The sequence below is a fragment of the Oryctolagus cuniculus genome, chromosome 13, assembly GCF_051225735.1.
Source record: "Oryctolagus cuniculus isolate XC-2025 breed Fujian yellow rabbit chromosome 13, ASM5122573v1, whole genome shotgun sequence".
In the NCBI taxonomy this organism is placed as follows: Eukaryota; Metazoa; Chordata; class Mammalia; order Lagomorpha; family Leporidae; genus Oryctolagus; species Oryctolagus cuniculus.
In genome coordinates, this window is record NC_142879.1 from 40,108,710 (window position 1) to 40,125,000 (window position 16,291).

Genomic DNA, 16,291 nt, shown 5'->3' on the forward strand with positions numbered 1-16,291 from the left:
TTCTTTGATCTGCTGGTTCAATCCCCAAATGCCTGCAATAGCCTGGGCTAGACCAGGCTGAAGCCAGGTGACAGTAACTGCGCCGGGTCTCCCACGTGGGTAGGAGGGGCCGCAGCATTTGGGCCATCACTCACTGCTTCCCCAGGCACAGGAGCGGGAAGCAGGGAAGGAAGCGGAGCAGCGGAACCGGCGCTTTGGAATGGGACTGGTATAGGATGGGGTGCTCCGGGCGGTGGCTTATGTGTCACAACGCCAGCTCATCCGCCTGCCACACACGCGTGCACGCAGGCTGCAGCTTTCTCTCTGCGCAGAGGCCCTGACTGCAGAGATGAGCAGGAGGTCAGGATGACCTTTCCTGACTGCTGCTGCTTCTTTCCAAAACCTTTTCTTGTGTCTCTAGAGTAGGCGTCTGCCCGCCCTCTTACAGGACACATCTGCAGGGCAGAGAGCGCCGCAGGAAGGAAAGATGGGCACGGCGATCTGATGATGGAGTCAGCACACTGCTGCTCCGCATCAACACCCCACCGCTTATGTGGCCTTCTCCTAGAAGTGGCTCGCCTCATCCAACTGTATAAAATGTCAAAGGCTACACACACACACACACACACACACACAGAGAGGAACTTCAAAAAGTTCATGGATAGTACAATTAAAAGGTAAGTTTATTTTTGTTGTAAAAATTTGTGAAATCTATATATATGAGGGATCTTTACAAAGTTCATGGAAAATGTTTATTATGAGAAAACTATGTAATGATTTCCAATTTTTTTTGCAACAAAATAACCTTACCTTTTCGTTCCATTTTCCATGAACTTTTAGAAGTACCCTCGTATCTGTTATCTGTGTGCGTGTATATAGCAAAATCACTTTCCCTTCTGGATTAATGTCTTCTCATATTACTTTGTCAACGCTGTGTAAGAACAGTTACTTCATAGCACTAACTACATTACTGATGTTTAATCTTTCCTGATGTGGTGGACCATGAAAGCTATCTCATTGTTTTGATTTTTTTTAAAGGCTGAACTTGTTTCAGATGTCTATTTACCTCTTGTGTCCTTTGCCTATTTTTTTTCGGGATGTTAGTATTTTCCTTTTTTATAGGTGCTCTAATTTATATATTGAGGAAATTATCATGTCTGTGTGTATAGATAACGATAAATCTCATAAATTCTTCTGATGCACTAATTATAACCATATTAAAAATGCACACACTTGGCTGGTGCCGGGGCTCACTTGGCTAATCCTCGCCTGTGGAGCCGGCACCCCAGGTTGTAGTCCCGGTTGGGGCACCAGATTCTGTCCGGGTTGCTCCTCTTCCAGGCCAGCTCTCTGCTGTGGCCCAGGAGTGCAGTGGAGGATGGCCCAGGTGCTTGGGCCCTGCACCCCATGGGAGACCAGGAGGAAATGCCTGGCTCCTGGCTTCGGATCGGCACAGTCTGCCGGCTGTAGCGGCCATTTTGGGGGTGAACCAACAGAAAGGAAGAACTTAGTCTCTCTAACTCTTCCTGTCAAAAAAAAAAAAAAATGCACCCACTAATGGAGCTGTAAGGTAGACTGGGGCTATGGGCCTACTTAAGATGAAGTGTTCCGTGAGGCTCTCTCTCCCCCTCCGCCACCTCTCATTCCTCCACCCCTATCACTTCTGCCCGTATTCCCCACTCTGGCTCCAGGGGAAAGGCTCTTTGAGATCAGAGTCTGCCAGACTTTTAGGCCTCACCCTAAAAGCTGTGGATTCCTCTGATCCTCATTCGTGCCCCAGGAGTGGTGCTGCTGGAGGTGGCTCAGCGCTGTCTGTCTCGCAAGTGCATGCCGGGGGTGGTCGAGAACTGGGAGCAGGGACGGGAAACCTCCTGCTTTCCCAAGAGCGAGCTGGACTCGTTTCAGGCTGGATTGGGATTCTGCCAGGAGGGAGCCTCCTCCAGCTACTTTCCTCCATTCCTCATCGAGTCTGCTCCAGCGCCAAGTGTGTACCGGCTTGTGTGTCGGGGCACAGCGAACTCCCTGTGCCACTGCTGGGACCCAGTCTGGGTTAGCTGTGCCCTTGCTGGACAGAACTGACCAAGTCTACTACGCACTCAACCTCGGGGCGGATAGGAGCAGAAGTCACAGAATCATTACTGAGGACTTTTTAATAATGATGCTCGGCCTGCTTTTGGCTAGACTCTTCTCAGAGAACTGATGAGTTGTCAGACGGCGAAGCTGGCAGAAGCCAGAAAGAGCTAGAGAAGAGAAGGCAGTAAAAGGCCGCTCATGATCTATTTTGGTTGGCAACACCCTCATGGGGGAAAACCAAGGCCTACACTGTGAATTACCTGAGAGCAGAAACCCTGTCTGCTATCCAGCATCTTTCCTGGTCCCTCGTGTAAGACCAGCAGAAGGCACACAATTAGCACACTAGCATCAGTGGGCAGGAATTATTGTCTTAATTCAGAACCATGAATGCAGGATCCACACGCCAACCGGGTGCTGGGTTCCTCGGTCGGTGTAGGACCTGCTGTGCTCTGTTCTTACCTTCACGCCTGCCTGAAGAATGGGAGCCGGGATAGAGCTGTCTGATCTTGTGCTTAACCACAGCCTAAACTCAGGGTGTATTTTCATGTCAGGATCATTAAGTCTGTAAAATAAGATGTTTATAAATATCTGAATGTGAAAATTTTAAACAAAGCCACCATGTTCTCAGAGTCACTCGTTTCCATGTTTGAAGTGACAAATAATTTTTAAAACTTATTTTGCCGGTGCCACGGCTCAATAGGCTAATCCTCCGCCTTGCGGTGCCGGCACACCGGGTTCTAGTCCGGGACGGGGCTTCGGATTCTGTCCCGGCTGCCCCTCTTCCAGGCCAGCTCTCTGCTATGGCCCGGGAGTGCAGTGGAGGATGGCCCAGGTGCTTGGGCCCTGCACCCCATGGGAGACCAGGAGAAGCACCTGGCTCCTGCCATCGGAACAGCGCGGTGCGCCGGCCGCAGTGCGCTGGCCGCGGCGGCCATTGGAGGGTGAACCAACGGCAAAAGGGAAGACCTTTCTCTCTGTCTCTCTCTCTCACTGTCCACTCTGCCTGTCAAAAAAAAAAAAAAAAAAAGACTTATTTTATTTATTTGAAAGGCAGAATTACACACAGAGGTAGAGGTAGAGGTAGAGGTAGAGGTAGAGGTAGAGAGATCTTTCATCTGCTGGTTCCCTCCCCAAATGGTGGCAACATTTGAGGCTGAGCTGATCTGAAGGCAGGAGCAAGGAGCTTCTTCCAGGTCTTCCACGTGAGTGCAGGGGCCCAAGCACTTGGGCCATCCTCCACTGCCTTCCCAGGCACATTAGCAGAGAGCTGCATTGGAAGTGGGGCAGCAGGGACTCAAACCAATGCCCAAATGGGATGCCGGCACTGTAGGTGGTGGCTTCACCTGCTATGTCACAGTACCGGCCCCTTAGGTATAGTTTTATTTTTTAGTTCTGCTGTCCTGCTCACATTTTGAATTTATTATTATTTATTTGCAAACCAGACAGAGAGAGATCAATCTTCCTTTTACTGGCTCATTCCCCAAATGCCAGCAACTAGGTCTAGGCCAGGTCAAAGCCAATAGCCCAGAACTCAATCCAGGTGTCCCATGTGCATGGAGTCATCATTTGCTTGCCTCCCCAGGTGCAATAGTAGGAAGCTGGAATCCAGAGCACAGCCAGGACTTTAACCCAGGCACTCTCAACTGCCGTCTTAACCGCTATACCAGAGACCCTTCTCTCATTTTCAAAATAAAAATATTATATAGTACATACTATTGGTATTTTCCCATTTTACCTCCTAGAAAGAAACTGTGAAGGGGCCGGTGCTGTGGCATAGTGGGTAAAACCACTGCCTGCAGTGCCGGCATCCCATATCGGCGCCAGTTCGAGTCCCAGCTGCTCCACTTCTGACCCAGCTCTCTGCTATGGCCTGGGAAAACAGTAGAGGATGGCCTGAGTCCTTGGGCCCCTGCACCCGGTGGGAGACCGAGAGGAAGTTCCTGGCTTCTGGCTTTGGATCAGCCCTGCTCTGGCCGTTTTAGTCATTTGAGGAGTGAACCAGCGAATGGAAGGCTTCTCTTTCTGTGCCTCTGCCTCTCTGTAACTCTGCCTTTCAAATAAATAAATAAATCTTAAAAAAAGAAATTATGAACATATTTCTTTAATTCCTAAACTTAGGAAACATTTTTCTTCATATTTTTCTCTTAACTGGGCTTCTAGAGTTATAATCTAAATATCTAAGGTTTCACTTAATAAGCAAATATGGATTTTTAAAATCACACTCTATTATATTGAATTTTAGTGTATCATTAATTACTCAGTAAGATTTTGCAACTGTGTTCTGAGGAACATGTCCCTGATTTCTTTTTCGTGACACATGGCTACTGGCCATTGCACTGTGTCTCTCCACATTAGTGTACTCTGTGTGCTGCTGTGGAATCTGTCTGGTCTGGGCTGTGTGTCTGATGAGAGCAGATGTTCTACCACTACTTTTGAAAGAACAGGGAATGAAAGATGTGGCAGAAACTATCACGTCAACTTCCAATGCGCACATCCACTGAAATCTGCTGGCCAATCTTCATTTCTGACTCCCAGGTGACACAATAAATGTCAATGACAGAAAATATTAACTTATTTCTAAACTGCTTCAGGAGTAACAGTATGGGGTGCGTACCGTGGCACAGCAAGTGCAGCTGCTGCTTGGGGCACTTGCATTCCATGTCAGAGTGCCATTCTGAGTCCCTGCTACTCCACTTCCCATCCCGTTTCTTGCTAATGCACCTGGGAAAGCAGCAGGTGATGGCCCAAGTACTTGGGCCCCTGCCACCCTGTGGGGGACTTGGATGGAGTTCCTGGCTCCTGGCTTCAGCTCTGTTTAGTCCCAGCTGTTGCAGGCATTTGGGGAGTGATCCAGCAGATAGAGGATAGCGCTCTCTCTCTCCCTCTCTCTCTCTCTCCTTCTCTCCGCATCTCCTCTGTCATTCTGCCTTTAAAATAAATACTTTAAAAAAAAAAGAAAAAAAAGGAAAACACTCCAAGAATAGCATGAATGACAGTAGGGCAGATTTTAGAGATTTAAGTCTGGTAGTTGCATTTTGGTTTTATAATCTCCTGCATGCACTCAAAGTATGAAAATACCAGTACTAAAAGAACTTCATTTAAAAACATCCCCCCACACTCCCAACAATGGGCCATACAAAGTCAATCAGAGAGAACAGCAAGGCTGTGATGGCTTAAAACATTGTGAATTACCACACTGCTAATTCTTCACTCAAGGTTACAGGAAGGAACTTTCAAACAAGAAAGGCTTAACTTCCACTGCAAGCAAGAAGGCTGAACCTATGGAGAACCAGTGTTTTGGGAGGTCCAGCCTAGAAAAGTGGGCTGAGCAGGGAAAGTCAGAATGGACACCAATTATAGGCCAGTAAGGGAATCATCACTGAACTCTGGATAGGAGGTACTGTACTCTGCTGTCCACAATCACAGAGGATGTTAAAAAGCATGGTATTTATGGAGCTACACACTGGCCTATAGTATGTATGCAAGCATGTGTGCCCATGGAGAGTTTCAGGAGAGAAAAAAATGATCGCTAAGGCAAACAACAAACACTAAAGAGACTTTTCTGCTAGTAAATATCAGTGCCTTTCTAGCATAGTTTTCAAGTTCTTGGAGAAAAGAGAACCCATCCACGTAAAAGAGCCTAAGTTCCCTTGGACAGGCCCAAAGCATAATCATCGTGTACACACAGAACTCATTCCTGTCCCCGACTTTAGTTCACAGTTTTCCTAACCAACTTGATCTCTCCCCACGAATGAACGTAAAGCTCTTACGATTCTACAATAGCGCAGAGCCTTGGCACAAATGCCGCTGCTAAGTGGCAATTCTGGAGGAAGACCCACTGCTGCTCCGTTTTGGTTAACGCTTTAGCGATGAGGTCCTCGGCTTTAGCTGCCTGGCCGCGGCCCAAGGAGATCATGGTCACGTGACTCGTTGTTCCTTTCAACTCCTGTGCGAATTTCAGGAGCATGTCGGTGGGGTCAATCCCTGTATAAGAACGTGGAGAGCGACACGACCGCGTAAGCTCACTTAACTTTCTCTTAAAAAGCACAAACCTGCATTGATAGGGTGGAAGCCACGGTGTGGCCACAGCGGAAAGACAAGCTCTGAAATTAGAGCCCAGGGCTCAAGTTTCGGCTCTGTGGCTCTCGCTGGCTGGGAAACCTAGTTTTTCTGACACTTGGGATGACGGCACCTGGCCGCAGCGGCACCTGCTGGTTGTCTACTCGTGCATCTCCTTGTCTCCTCCTCCCCGGTAGCTGGAGGCCGGCGTTGCTCCAGGTGGCCGTGTAATCAGCGCAGAGGGTGCATTTTTTAGCCTCTGTCGCAGCCAGGTATGGGCGTCTAAGTTTGGGAAGTGGGTTTCGGCAGCAGCAGTTCTTAGCAGGAGGGCTGTGTAATACCTTGGGTATGTCCCGGAAGGGAGAAGCTGTGCCCTTCTTTTTTCTATTCTGTTGTTTAGAATAGGATGTGATGGAGAGGGCCCTCGCCGCCATCTGACCTACGTCTACAGGGAGTGGTCAGCACGGGCTGTGAGTCTCAGGCAAATAGCTGCGTTCTTTACGTGGAAACGCTCCAGGGGAGAAAGCCTCCGGGAGGGGCACTCTGGACAAGGCTGTCAGGTAAGGGGATCAAAGTGTGAAAATGGCAGATTCTCAAGGATTTGGACTTGGAGACTACAGAGAACATGCTAAATGAAGAGAACAGTGTGCTTAGGAGGAGATACTGTACTTCAGGTCTACATGCCAAAGACAAGAAAGAGAAAAAAAAAAAAGGCATTTCGAGTTTTACTAAGGAATACAAGGGTGAAATTCTGATAGTTTATTTTATAACATATATGTTTTTACTCAAGTCAATGTTAACTAAAGCAGATAGTAAGTGTAGGGGCAATGCCAAGTTTCAGAACAATAATGTGTGTTTATAAGGTATCCTCTGCAAAGAAAGTTAGCACCGATAAGCTTTTCTGTATTTGTAAACCTGGGAGGTTTTATTTCTCTTAGTTCTTTTGTATTTTTAGAAAGATTCATTTTTAATGTAGTTTAAAATTTTACTCCATCCCTTTTCCAAAATGTTTGAGCAAGGATAGGAAATATTTTAAACATGGAATAACCGGACACCGAACCTACTGCTCCCCATCAGGTGATGAACAGCGCATCACTTGTCTCAAGGACTCACACACAGCTTACCATGAGAGTGGATGAGGACCAGGGGCGTCCTGGCATTTGATCCCTCGTATGATTCTTTCAGATTAACCCCAGTTCTAGGAAGATACTCATTTCCCATTTTTTCAGCTATAAATTTTCTCACTGATTTCCTTAAATGATCAGGTCTCAGAATTTTAATCTAGGAAAGAATATGTGGAAGACAAAGTAATTTTTAAAACCTCTCAGGGGACTCCTCTTCATGGCAAAATGCAACAAACCTGACAAGCTTGGGGGGAGTTTAATGGGAAACGGCCACCATGGCCTTCTAGATCCTGCTGAGTGAGACCTCACTCTGGATGAAAAGATACAAGTTCTGCTCCTTGATTCTGCAAAAACAGCCCCTCCCCTAGGGTCCTCTCTGCTCCGCTTTACATGTCTAGAGCAAGAAAGCATCACAGTGGTAGTGGGACAGGAAACCGGGATATCCATTATATAGTGAAAATAAAATACCACAATCTTTGTGTGTTTATATAAATAGAAAAGAATTCTAGATGGTCTGAAAGATTCTGTAAACAGCACACATACTGTAAAGCAGAGGTTCAAGTCTATTGGACATCATTGCAAATTTCAGAGGAAAGGCCTTTCCCATGAAAATTGTTCTACCCAAATTACTTCTGTGCTATCTTTGTACAGAAAAGATTCGAAGTATGTCGTGAGCATGTTCGGGATCCAGGAATCCATCACCTAAGGCAAAATGGAAACTGTGTGTCTGGTTGTCTGTGCGGATGCGCAGAGTTGAACCAGGGGAAGCTGCCATTTCTGTAAGTCAAAAACTGTGCAGGCTTTGGCTTGGCTTAGCGCTTGCTGCTGTGATCATCTGGGGAGGGAACTAGCAGATGGAAGGTCTCTCCCTCTGTCTCTGTAACTCTTTCAGATCAATCAATCTTCACAAAACAAAACCTGCCAGGGTGGAGGTGTTTGGCTTAGTGGTTAGGATGCTGGTGCATCCCATATGGGAGTGCCTGGGTTTAGTGGATGCCCTGGATTCTGATTCCAGTTTCCTGTTAATGCTGCCCCTGGGAGGCAGTGGTGATGGCTCAAGTACTCACTTCCTATGGGAGACCTGGATAGAGTTTTCAGCTCCTGGCTTCAGCCCTGGCCCAGTCCCTGCCACTGGGGGCCATGGAGGAGGTGGGTGGGGGGTGAACCAGCAGGTGGAAGCTCTTGTTCTACCTCTTAAAACAAATAGAGACACTGCCAAATATTGCCAATTTCATATTTAACATATTTAATTCTGCTCTTTTCTGTTTTTCTTTTTTTTTTTTTTTGGTAAAATTAAGCTCAGGATTTTATTATACTTCAATGCATCATTTATTAAAACTTTTTATTTAAAATTTATTTATTTACTTATTTTCATTTTACTTGAAAGGTAAACATATATATATATATATATATATATAGAGAGAGAGAGAGAGAGAGAGAGACAGACAGACAGACAGAGATCTTCAATTCAGTAGTTCACTCCCCAAATGCCTGCAATAGCCAGGACTGGATCAGGCTGATGGCAGGAGCCTGGAACTCAGTCCGGGTCTCCCATGTGGGTGGCAGAGATCTAAATATTTGAGCCATCACCTGTGGCCTCCTAGGGTGCACATTAGCAAGAAGCTGAATTGGAAGTGGCAGTGGTGGAGCCAGGACTGGAACCCAGGCATTCCTGATAGGTGGATGCAGGCATTTCAAGTGGCTACTTACCTGCTGCTTCAAACCATACACCCCTCATTTTTTTTTTTTTTAAAGATTTTCTTTATTTTATTTGAGATGCAGAGTTACAGACAATGAGAAGGAGAGCAGACAGAAAGGTCCTCCTTCCATTGGTTCACTCCCCAAATGGCTGCAACGGCCGGAGCCGCGCCGATCCGAAGCCAGGAGCCAGGAGCTTCTCCCACATGGGTGCAGGGGCCCAAGCACCTGGGCCATCCTCCACTGCTTTCCCAGGCCACAGCAGAGAGCTGGACTGGAAGAGGAGCAGCTGAGACTAGAACCGGCGCCCATATGAGATACCGACATTTGTTTTTAAAAACAGAACTGACTTGGGGCCGGTGCTGTGGCATAGCGGGTTAAGCTGCTGCTTGCAGTGCCAGCATCCCATATGGGCGCCAGTTCTTGTCCTGGCTGCCCCTCTTCCGGTCCAGCTCTCTGCTGTGGCCTGGGAAGGCAGTAGAAGATGGCCCAAGTCTTTGGGCCTCTGCACCCATGTGGGAGACCTGGAGGAAGTTCCTGGCTCTTGGCTTCGGATGGACGCAGCTCTGGCCGTTGTGGCCAATTGGGGAATGAACCAGCAGATGGAGGACCTCTCTCTCTCTCTCTGCCTCTCCTCTCTCATGTAACTCTGACTTCCAAATAAATAAATCTTTACAAAAAAATAGAACTGACTTTGCACCAAGAATCTGGGGTCAGAGAACAGAGTCCACTCGGTGTGTTTAATCAATGAGACAGCATTAGAATCAGCCAAGTGAGACAAGTGGCTCAGCGCGGTCCCCTGACTGCTGGGAATCTATGCTCTCTGTCATCGTCACGGAGCCGCTTCCTCCTTTACTCGATTTCTCCCCTGTTGTGAATTTTAACCTCCAGGGCCTCTTGGTGGTTGTTACATGTGTGAGGCTGTGAGGCAGACTCTGGCCTGCCCTTAAAGGACGGGGTCTGTCTGCTTCTGCTGAATGGAGCAGCAGGGTGGGAAGTGTGCTCTTTGCAGGCAGACAGATCCCCAAAGCACGGGACAAAAGGACTGAGCCATGCACTCTCAGGGTTTTTTTTTTTTTTTTTTTTTTTTTGCTTTTTTAAAAATAAATATTTATCTATTTGAAAGGCAGAGACAGAGAGAGAGATGGAGAGATCTTCCATCTGCTGGTTCACTCCCCAAATGGTTGCAGTAGCTGGAGCTGGGCCAGGTCAAAGCCAGGAGCTTCCTCTGGGTCTCCCACGTGGGTGCAGGGGCCCAAGCACTTGTGCCATCCTCTGCTGCTTCCCCAGTCGCAGTAGCAGGGAGCTGGATCGGAAGTGGAGCACTCACAGGAGATGCCTCCTGCGCTGCAGGTGGTGGCTTTAACCGGCCTCAGCCCCTAGTTCCTCTCTCGCGCGGTGGAACAGGCAGCCAAGGGAACATTAAGGGCCGAATGTGAGTTCTGCCCTCTAGAGCATTAATGTTCACTAAATGTTAGCTTTTAAAATCAATGTATTTTGTATTTAACATTCTAATTTCGAAGGGTTTAAGTTACTAACAAGGTGCTTCAAACATGTAGATTGTCTCATGGTCCATCTTACCAAAATAAGTCTTTGAAACAACGTGAGTTTCTCCCAGGGAAAAGGTATAGGTGTACATACGTCTTCACTTTCGTTCCAAAGTTCAGCTAGATAAATTTAGAAAAAGAGACTGTAGTTAAGAAGCAAATACTCTGCATCACTAAATAATGTCACAGTGAAAATTTCTGTTAAATTAGGATATAAAAAATGTATATGAATGAAACAGACATCTTGTGATTTGATTGTTGTTTTTAACTTGTTTATATTCCTGTGGAGCTGTGGTCTTTCTACTTTTCAGTTAGTGAATATTACTGTCAGTAGTGCATTAATCCTGTGATTATAGAGTGGGTTGAAATTCTATTGTTGCAAAAATCAAAGAAAAAAAAAAGAAAAGAATAAGGGAGAGGGATTGAGAGACTGAGGGAGGGAGGGAGGAAAAGAGGGAGGTATGATTATTTTAGAATTGGCTCTACATAACACATAAAATTTGTTCTCTTTATATTAATAACATTAAAAAAGCATCTTGTAGGCAGCATGGAAAACTTATTTTTTATTTTTTTATTTATTTTATTTTTTATTTATTTTATTTTATTTTATTTTATTTTATTTTATTTTATTTTTTTTGACAGGCAGAGTGGACAGTGAGAGAGAGAGAGAGAGAGAAAGGTCTTCCTTTGCCGTTGGTTCACCCTCCAATGGCCGCTGCGGCCGGCGTGCTGCGGCCGGCGCACCGCGCTGATCCGATGGCAGGAGCCAGGAGCCAGGTGCTTTTCCTGGTCTCCCATGGGGTGCAGGGCCCAAGCACCTGGGCCATCCTCCACTGCACTCCCTGGCCACAGCAGAGAGCTGGCCTGGAAGAGGGGCAACCGGGACAGAATCCGGCACCCCGACCGGGACTAGAACCCGGTGTGCTGGTGCCGCAAGGCAGAGGATTAGCCTAGTGAGCCGCAGCGCCGGCCGGAAAACTTATTTTTAAGCACGGCTGACTTTTTATTTTTTTTATTTTTTTTTATTTTTTATTTTTTTTTATTTCACAGGTAGAGTTATAGACAGTGAGAAAGAAAGAGACAGAGAGAAAGGTCTTCCTTCCGTTGGTTCACTCCCCAAATGGCCGCTACAGCTGGAGCAGCGCAGCGCTGATCTGAAGCCAGGAGCCAGGTGCTTCTCCTGGTCTCCCATGCGGGTGCAGGGCCCAAGCACTTGGGCCATCCTCCACTGCCTTCCAGGTCCACAGCAGAGAGCTGGACTGGAAGAGGAGCAGCCGGGATTAGAACCTGGCGCCCATATGCGATGCCTCTGCAAGGCAGAGGATTAACAAAATGAGTCACGGTGCCGGCCGCAAAGCACAGCTGACTTTTAAAGTGAGCTTCATTTCCAAAGGATTTAAAGTTCCGCTCCGCATCCTGAATAACTCAACAGAGGTACTTATTCAGTGGGTTGAAGTTCACCTTACCCCAGTGGCTGATGCACACTGGGAGGCAGCTGACAGAAGGGAATGAGAAGCAGAGGGCACAGCCTAGACTTTATAATCTGCTCCTGCATGTGGGATGCTTTCTTTAGGAATACAAACTAAAATAACACTAGTGGCTAGAGATTTCTATTTATGACTCACTTATAACAGGTATAGGAAGTGAGAACTGAATGGAAGTGCAACAAGGTTATCATGCTTTTGAAAATTTAACATAAACCTATTCCCAGCCACGGAGCCTCTGCCTGCAAGGTGGGAAGCCTGCCAGTCTTTGTTCCAAGTCATCCTAGAAACAATTGTCATTTCGACTCACCTTTTAATTTTGGACATTTCCCTAGTGTTTAACTTTAAATGCAACTTAGATTATTTAAAAAAATAGCTTTTTTGAAAGTAGCTAGCAGTTGGCACTGTGGCATAGTGGGTAAAGCCGCTGCCTGTAATGCTGCTGACCTCCCATGTGGTGCCAGTTCCTGTCCCAGCTGCTCCACTTCTCATCCAGCTCCCTGCTATTAGCCTGGGAAAGCAGTGAAAGACGGCCTAGGTGTTTGGGTCCCTGCTACCCACGAGGAAAACCTGGAAGAAGCCTCTGGCTCCTGGCTTTGGCCTGGCTCAGCTCTAGCCTTTGCAGCCATCTGGGGAGAGAACCAAGTCTTTCTTCCTCCTATCCCCCTTGCCCTCCCTGTGGCTTTTTCAAATAAATAAATGATTTTTTTAAATATTTATCTTATTTATTTGAAAGATAGAGTTACAAAGAGAGGTAGAGACAGAGAGAAAGGTCTTCTATCTGCTGGTTCCCTCCCCAGATGGCCACAATGACCGGAGCTGCGCTGATCCGAAGCCAGGAGCTTCTTCCGGGTCTCCTACATGGGTGCAAGGGCCCAAGGACTCATGCATCTTCTACTGCTATCCCAGGCCATAGCAGAGAGCTGGATCAGAAGAGGAGCAGCCAGGACTAGAACTGGCGCCCATATGGGATGCCAGCACTTCAGGCCAGGGTGTTAACCCGCTGAGCCACAGCACCGGCCCCATAAATGATTTTTTTAAAAAAAGAATGTAGCTAATATAAGTGCATCAATTAAAGAAAACTCATGACATATGAAAATGTAGCTGCAAAGGGGTAAACTTGTGGGATTATTTGCAAAATAAAAAGGTCTTCTTTATAAAAATGGTCAATAAAGAGTTATTTTAATAAATTACTGATTCTCTTAATAAAACAAATTATGGGTCCCACACAGATTAGTGACAAATGCGACAAAATAAAACAATGACTCAGAAAAAAAACTCCAGGAGAGGGGGAGACTTTCTTAACCAGAACTGAAAATCAAGACGTTGTAAAAGAAAAAAAATAGATGCAATTGACTATATAAACATTTAAACATTGGTATAGTACAGATACTATAAACAATAGACAATGAACAGATTCAGAATAGTATTTGAATGAAGAGGTTACCATTTATATAACAAAAGGATAACTTTATAACACTGACAGAATTCTTATAGGAAAAAAAGAACATACACAGTCCAGTGGAAAAATGGGGAAGTTTATGGATAGGAAACTCCACATGGTCAACAAACATCTAAAATGAAACTTAAAGTTGTTACTAGGAAAATTCAAATCAAGGTATTTCATGCTTAAAATTGGTAAAAGTTAAAAAAAAATCATTACTTCTATTGCTGGTAAAAATAAAAATTATCATAAAAGAAAGAAAGCAGGTAGCAACTAAAAACACAAAATGACTTTTGACTAGAAATCTCCCTTCTGGTTATTTACCCCACAGGAATAAAAGGAAATGTGTGTGAGGATGTCTATGTTACTGTATAACAGAACTGCACACTCTGGCATAATCTGGAAGCAAAAGGGAGAAACATATGGGATGAAACTGAGTCAAGGTGTTATGGGTGGAAGCCGCAGGGAAAACAGGGAGGAGACTTCCAAATAGAAAAATGGATTAGACACCCTAAAACCAGCAAGTCAGTGCATTTAAAATAAGATCCATCTCCTATGTAATTTTTTAAAAAGACTTATTTATTTTAAAGGCAGAGTTAGAGAGAGGGAGAGGCAGAGGCAGAGGCAGAGGGAGAGAGCGAGAGCGAGAGCGAGAGCGAGAGCGAGAGCGAGCCGGAGCTGGGCCAATCTGAAGCCAAGAGCCAGGAGCTTCTTCCAGGTATCCCATCTGGGTGCAGGGGCCCAAGCACTTGGACCATCCTCTGCTGCTTTCCCAGGCCATTAGCAGGGAGTTGGATCAAAAGTAGAGCAGCTGGCATTCACTGTGGCATAGCAGGTAAGGCCACTGCCTGCAGTGCTGGCATCCTATATGGGTGCTGGTTCTTGTCCTGGCTGCTCCACTTCCGCTTCAGCTCTCTGCTATGGCCTGGGAAAGCAGTGGAGGATGGCCCAAATCCTTGGGCCCCTGTACCCACGTGGGAGATCCAGAGGAAGCTCCAGGCTCCTGGCTTCGGATTGGCTCAACTCCAGCAGTTGCGGCCAACTGGGGAGTGATCCAGCAGATTGAAAACCTCTCTCTTTTGCTCTCTCTGCCTTTCAAAAAAAAAAAAAAAAATTCAGTAGTCAACCCCTTTCAGATTTGGCCTCTCTTGCAGCACTGCACCCCTCCCCTCCCCTCATTCTGACAGAGGTCTCTGACTTAAATGACTCTTGCTTTTCTCTCTGCTTCATCCGCTTGGAAATTCTTCTTCCGTGGAAGGTACCGTAACAAAAGGAGGAATTTATATAGGCTCCTTCAGACTCCAGATTCAAAACTAGTGGTTTTTTTTAAAATCTATTTCATCCACTTAAAAAGGAGGGAGGTAGAGGGGAGGGAGAGGGAGGGAGGGAGGGAGGGCAGGGAGAGTGTGTATGTGTGTGTGTGTGAAGAGGGTGTGGGTGGGGATGATATCTTCTATCTGCTGGGTCACTCTGCAAATGCTTGAAGCAGTCAGGGAGCCATGGCTGGACGAGGACAAAGCCAGGAGTCTCTGTGAATTTCCTAGGTACTTGGACCATCATCTGCTTTCTCCCAGAACGTATTAGCAGGAAGCTGGATCAGAAGCGGAGCAGCTGTGACTGAAACCAGCACTCTGATATGGGATGTGGGCATCAGAATGCCTACCCCAAAAACTGTGTTTGTAATGAAACTGCTGTGGTCTATTTAAATTCTCTAAAAGTCTGATCTCTTAGTAGTTTCTCATCAACAACAATGAAGTTCACATTAACCATCTCACAAGACGGCTTGGAGGATTACACTGAATGATACATATGTGCTTAGAGCATAGTTAGTTATACTCATCCTATCACTCTTTCATAAAAGTCAATCACATTTATAAATCAAAGATCTACACACAATTAGATTAAGACAGTGAATACTTTCTTACTTCCTTCTGATGATCTTGCACTCTCTTCCAAGGAAGCACTTTCTGAACAGAAGGGCGTGCTGATCAGAGAATAGACATCCATGCTGACCCTGACAGCATCCCACTGTGCTACATGTGACGACAGGGACTCACAGAGAAGTGCAAACGGTTTCAGCTGACTGCTGATATACAGGCACTGCTTCCACCTGGAAGCCGACAGCCAACGAAGGTGTGGATTCTTATACTTCTCAAACATGCCTAACAGAAAAGTTAAAGTGACTACATTAGAAGACAGATTGATTGTTGAGAAGAAACCAGTTTTTTGGTGAAATTAATTGCACCAAAGTTACTTCTTTTCATTGTGGTAACAAACTTAACCATCTTCAGTGTACAGTTCGTAGTGCTCAGTGTGCTTACGTTCTGTGAAACAGAGCATCAGTACTCCTGCAAGTCTGAACCTCTGCATGCAGCACACAGCTCCCTGCCTCCCCTCCTCCCAGAGCTTGGTGGCCACCAGCCTACTGCCCATTCCTGTGAATCGGACTTCAGCTACCTCACGTAAGCAGAGGGACACAGTATTTGCCTTTCTGGGACCTGCTGAGTTCATTCAGGGTAATGTCCTCAGGGTTTATCCATGTGGTAGGATGCTACAGATTTCCTTCCTTTAACAGACCAAATAACATTCTACTATAGGCTTATGCCACATTTTGTTGATCCATTCATTCACTGGTGGACATCTGGGTTATTGCAAATAGTACTGCTATAAACTGGCATGCAACGCTCTCTCAGCCTCTGCTTTCGTTCTTCTGGCTATATACCCAGAAAGGGACTGCTGGGTCATACGGTAATTCACTTTTGCTTTTTGGAAATAACAATGCTGTTTTCCACAATGGTTGCACCATTTTATAATCATGTTAGGCGTCCACAGGGTTCCCAATTTCTCCACATCTCTGTAAACATTTGTAATTTTCTGTGTTTC

General features: G+C 46.0%; 1 protein-coding gene across 1 annotated transcript in view; it reads right to left on the bottom strand.

Moving 5' to 3' along the window:
* Positions 1 to 16,291, bottom strand: part of DNAH14 (dynein axonemal heavy chain 14) — a 321,439-nt gene that overhangs the window by 28,558 nt on the left and 276,590 nt on the right. The window contains exons 72-76 of the mRNA XM_089311474.1: positions 15,334 to 15,570; positions 10,515 to 10,600; positions 7,236 to 7,392; positions 5,823 to 6,036; positions 2,512 to 2,614 (exon numbers count right to left, since the gene is read on the bottom strand). Coding sequence (XP_089167600.1) covers positions 2,512 to 2,614; positions 5,823 to 6,036; positions 7,236 to 7,392; positions 10,515 to 10,600; positions 15,334 to 15,570 — 797 coding nt within the window. The remainder of the gene's footprint in view (positions 1 to 2,511; positions 2,615 to 5,822; positions 6,037 to 7,235; positions 7,393 to 10,514; positions 10,601 to 15,333; positions 15,571 to 16,291) is intronic.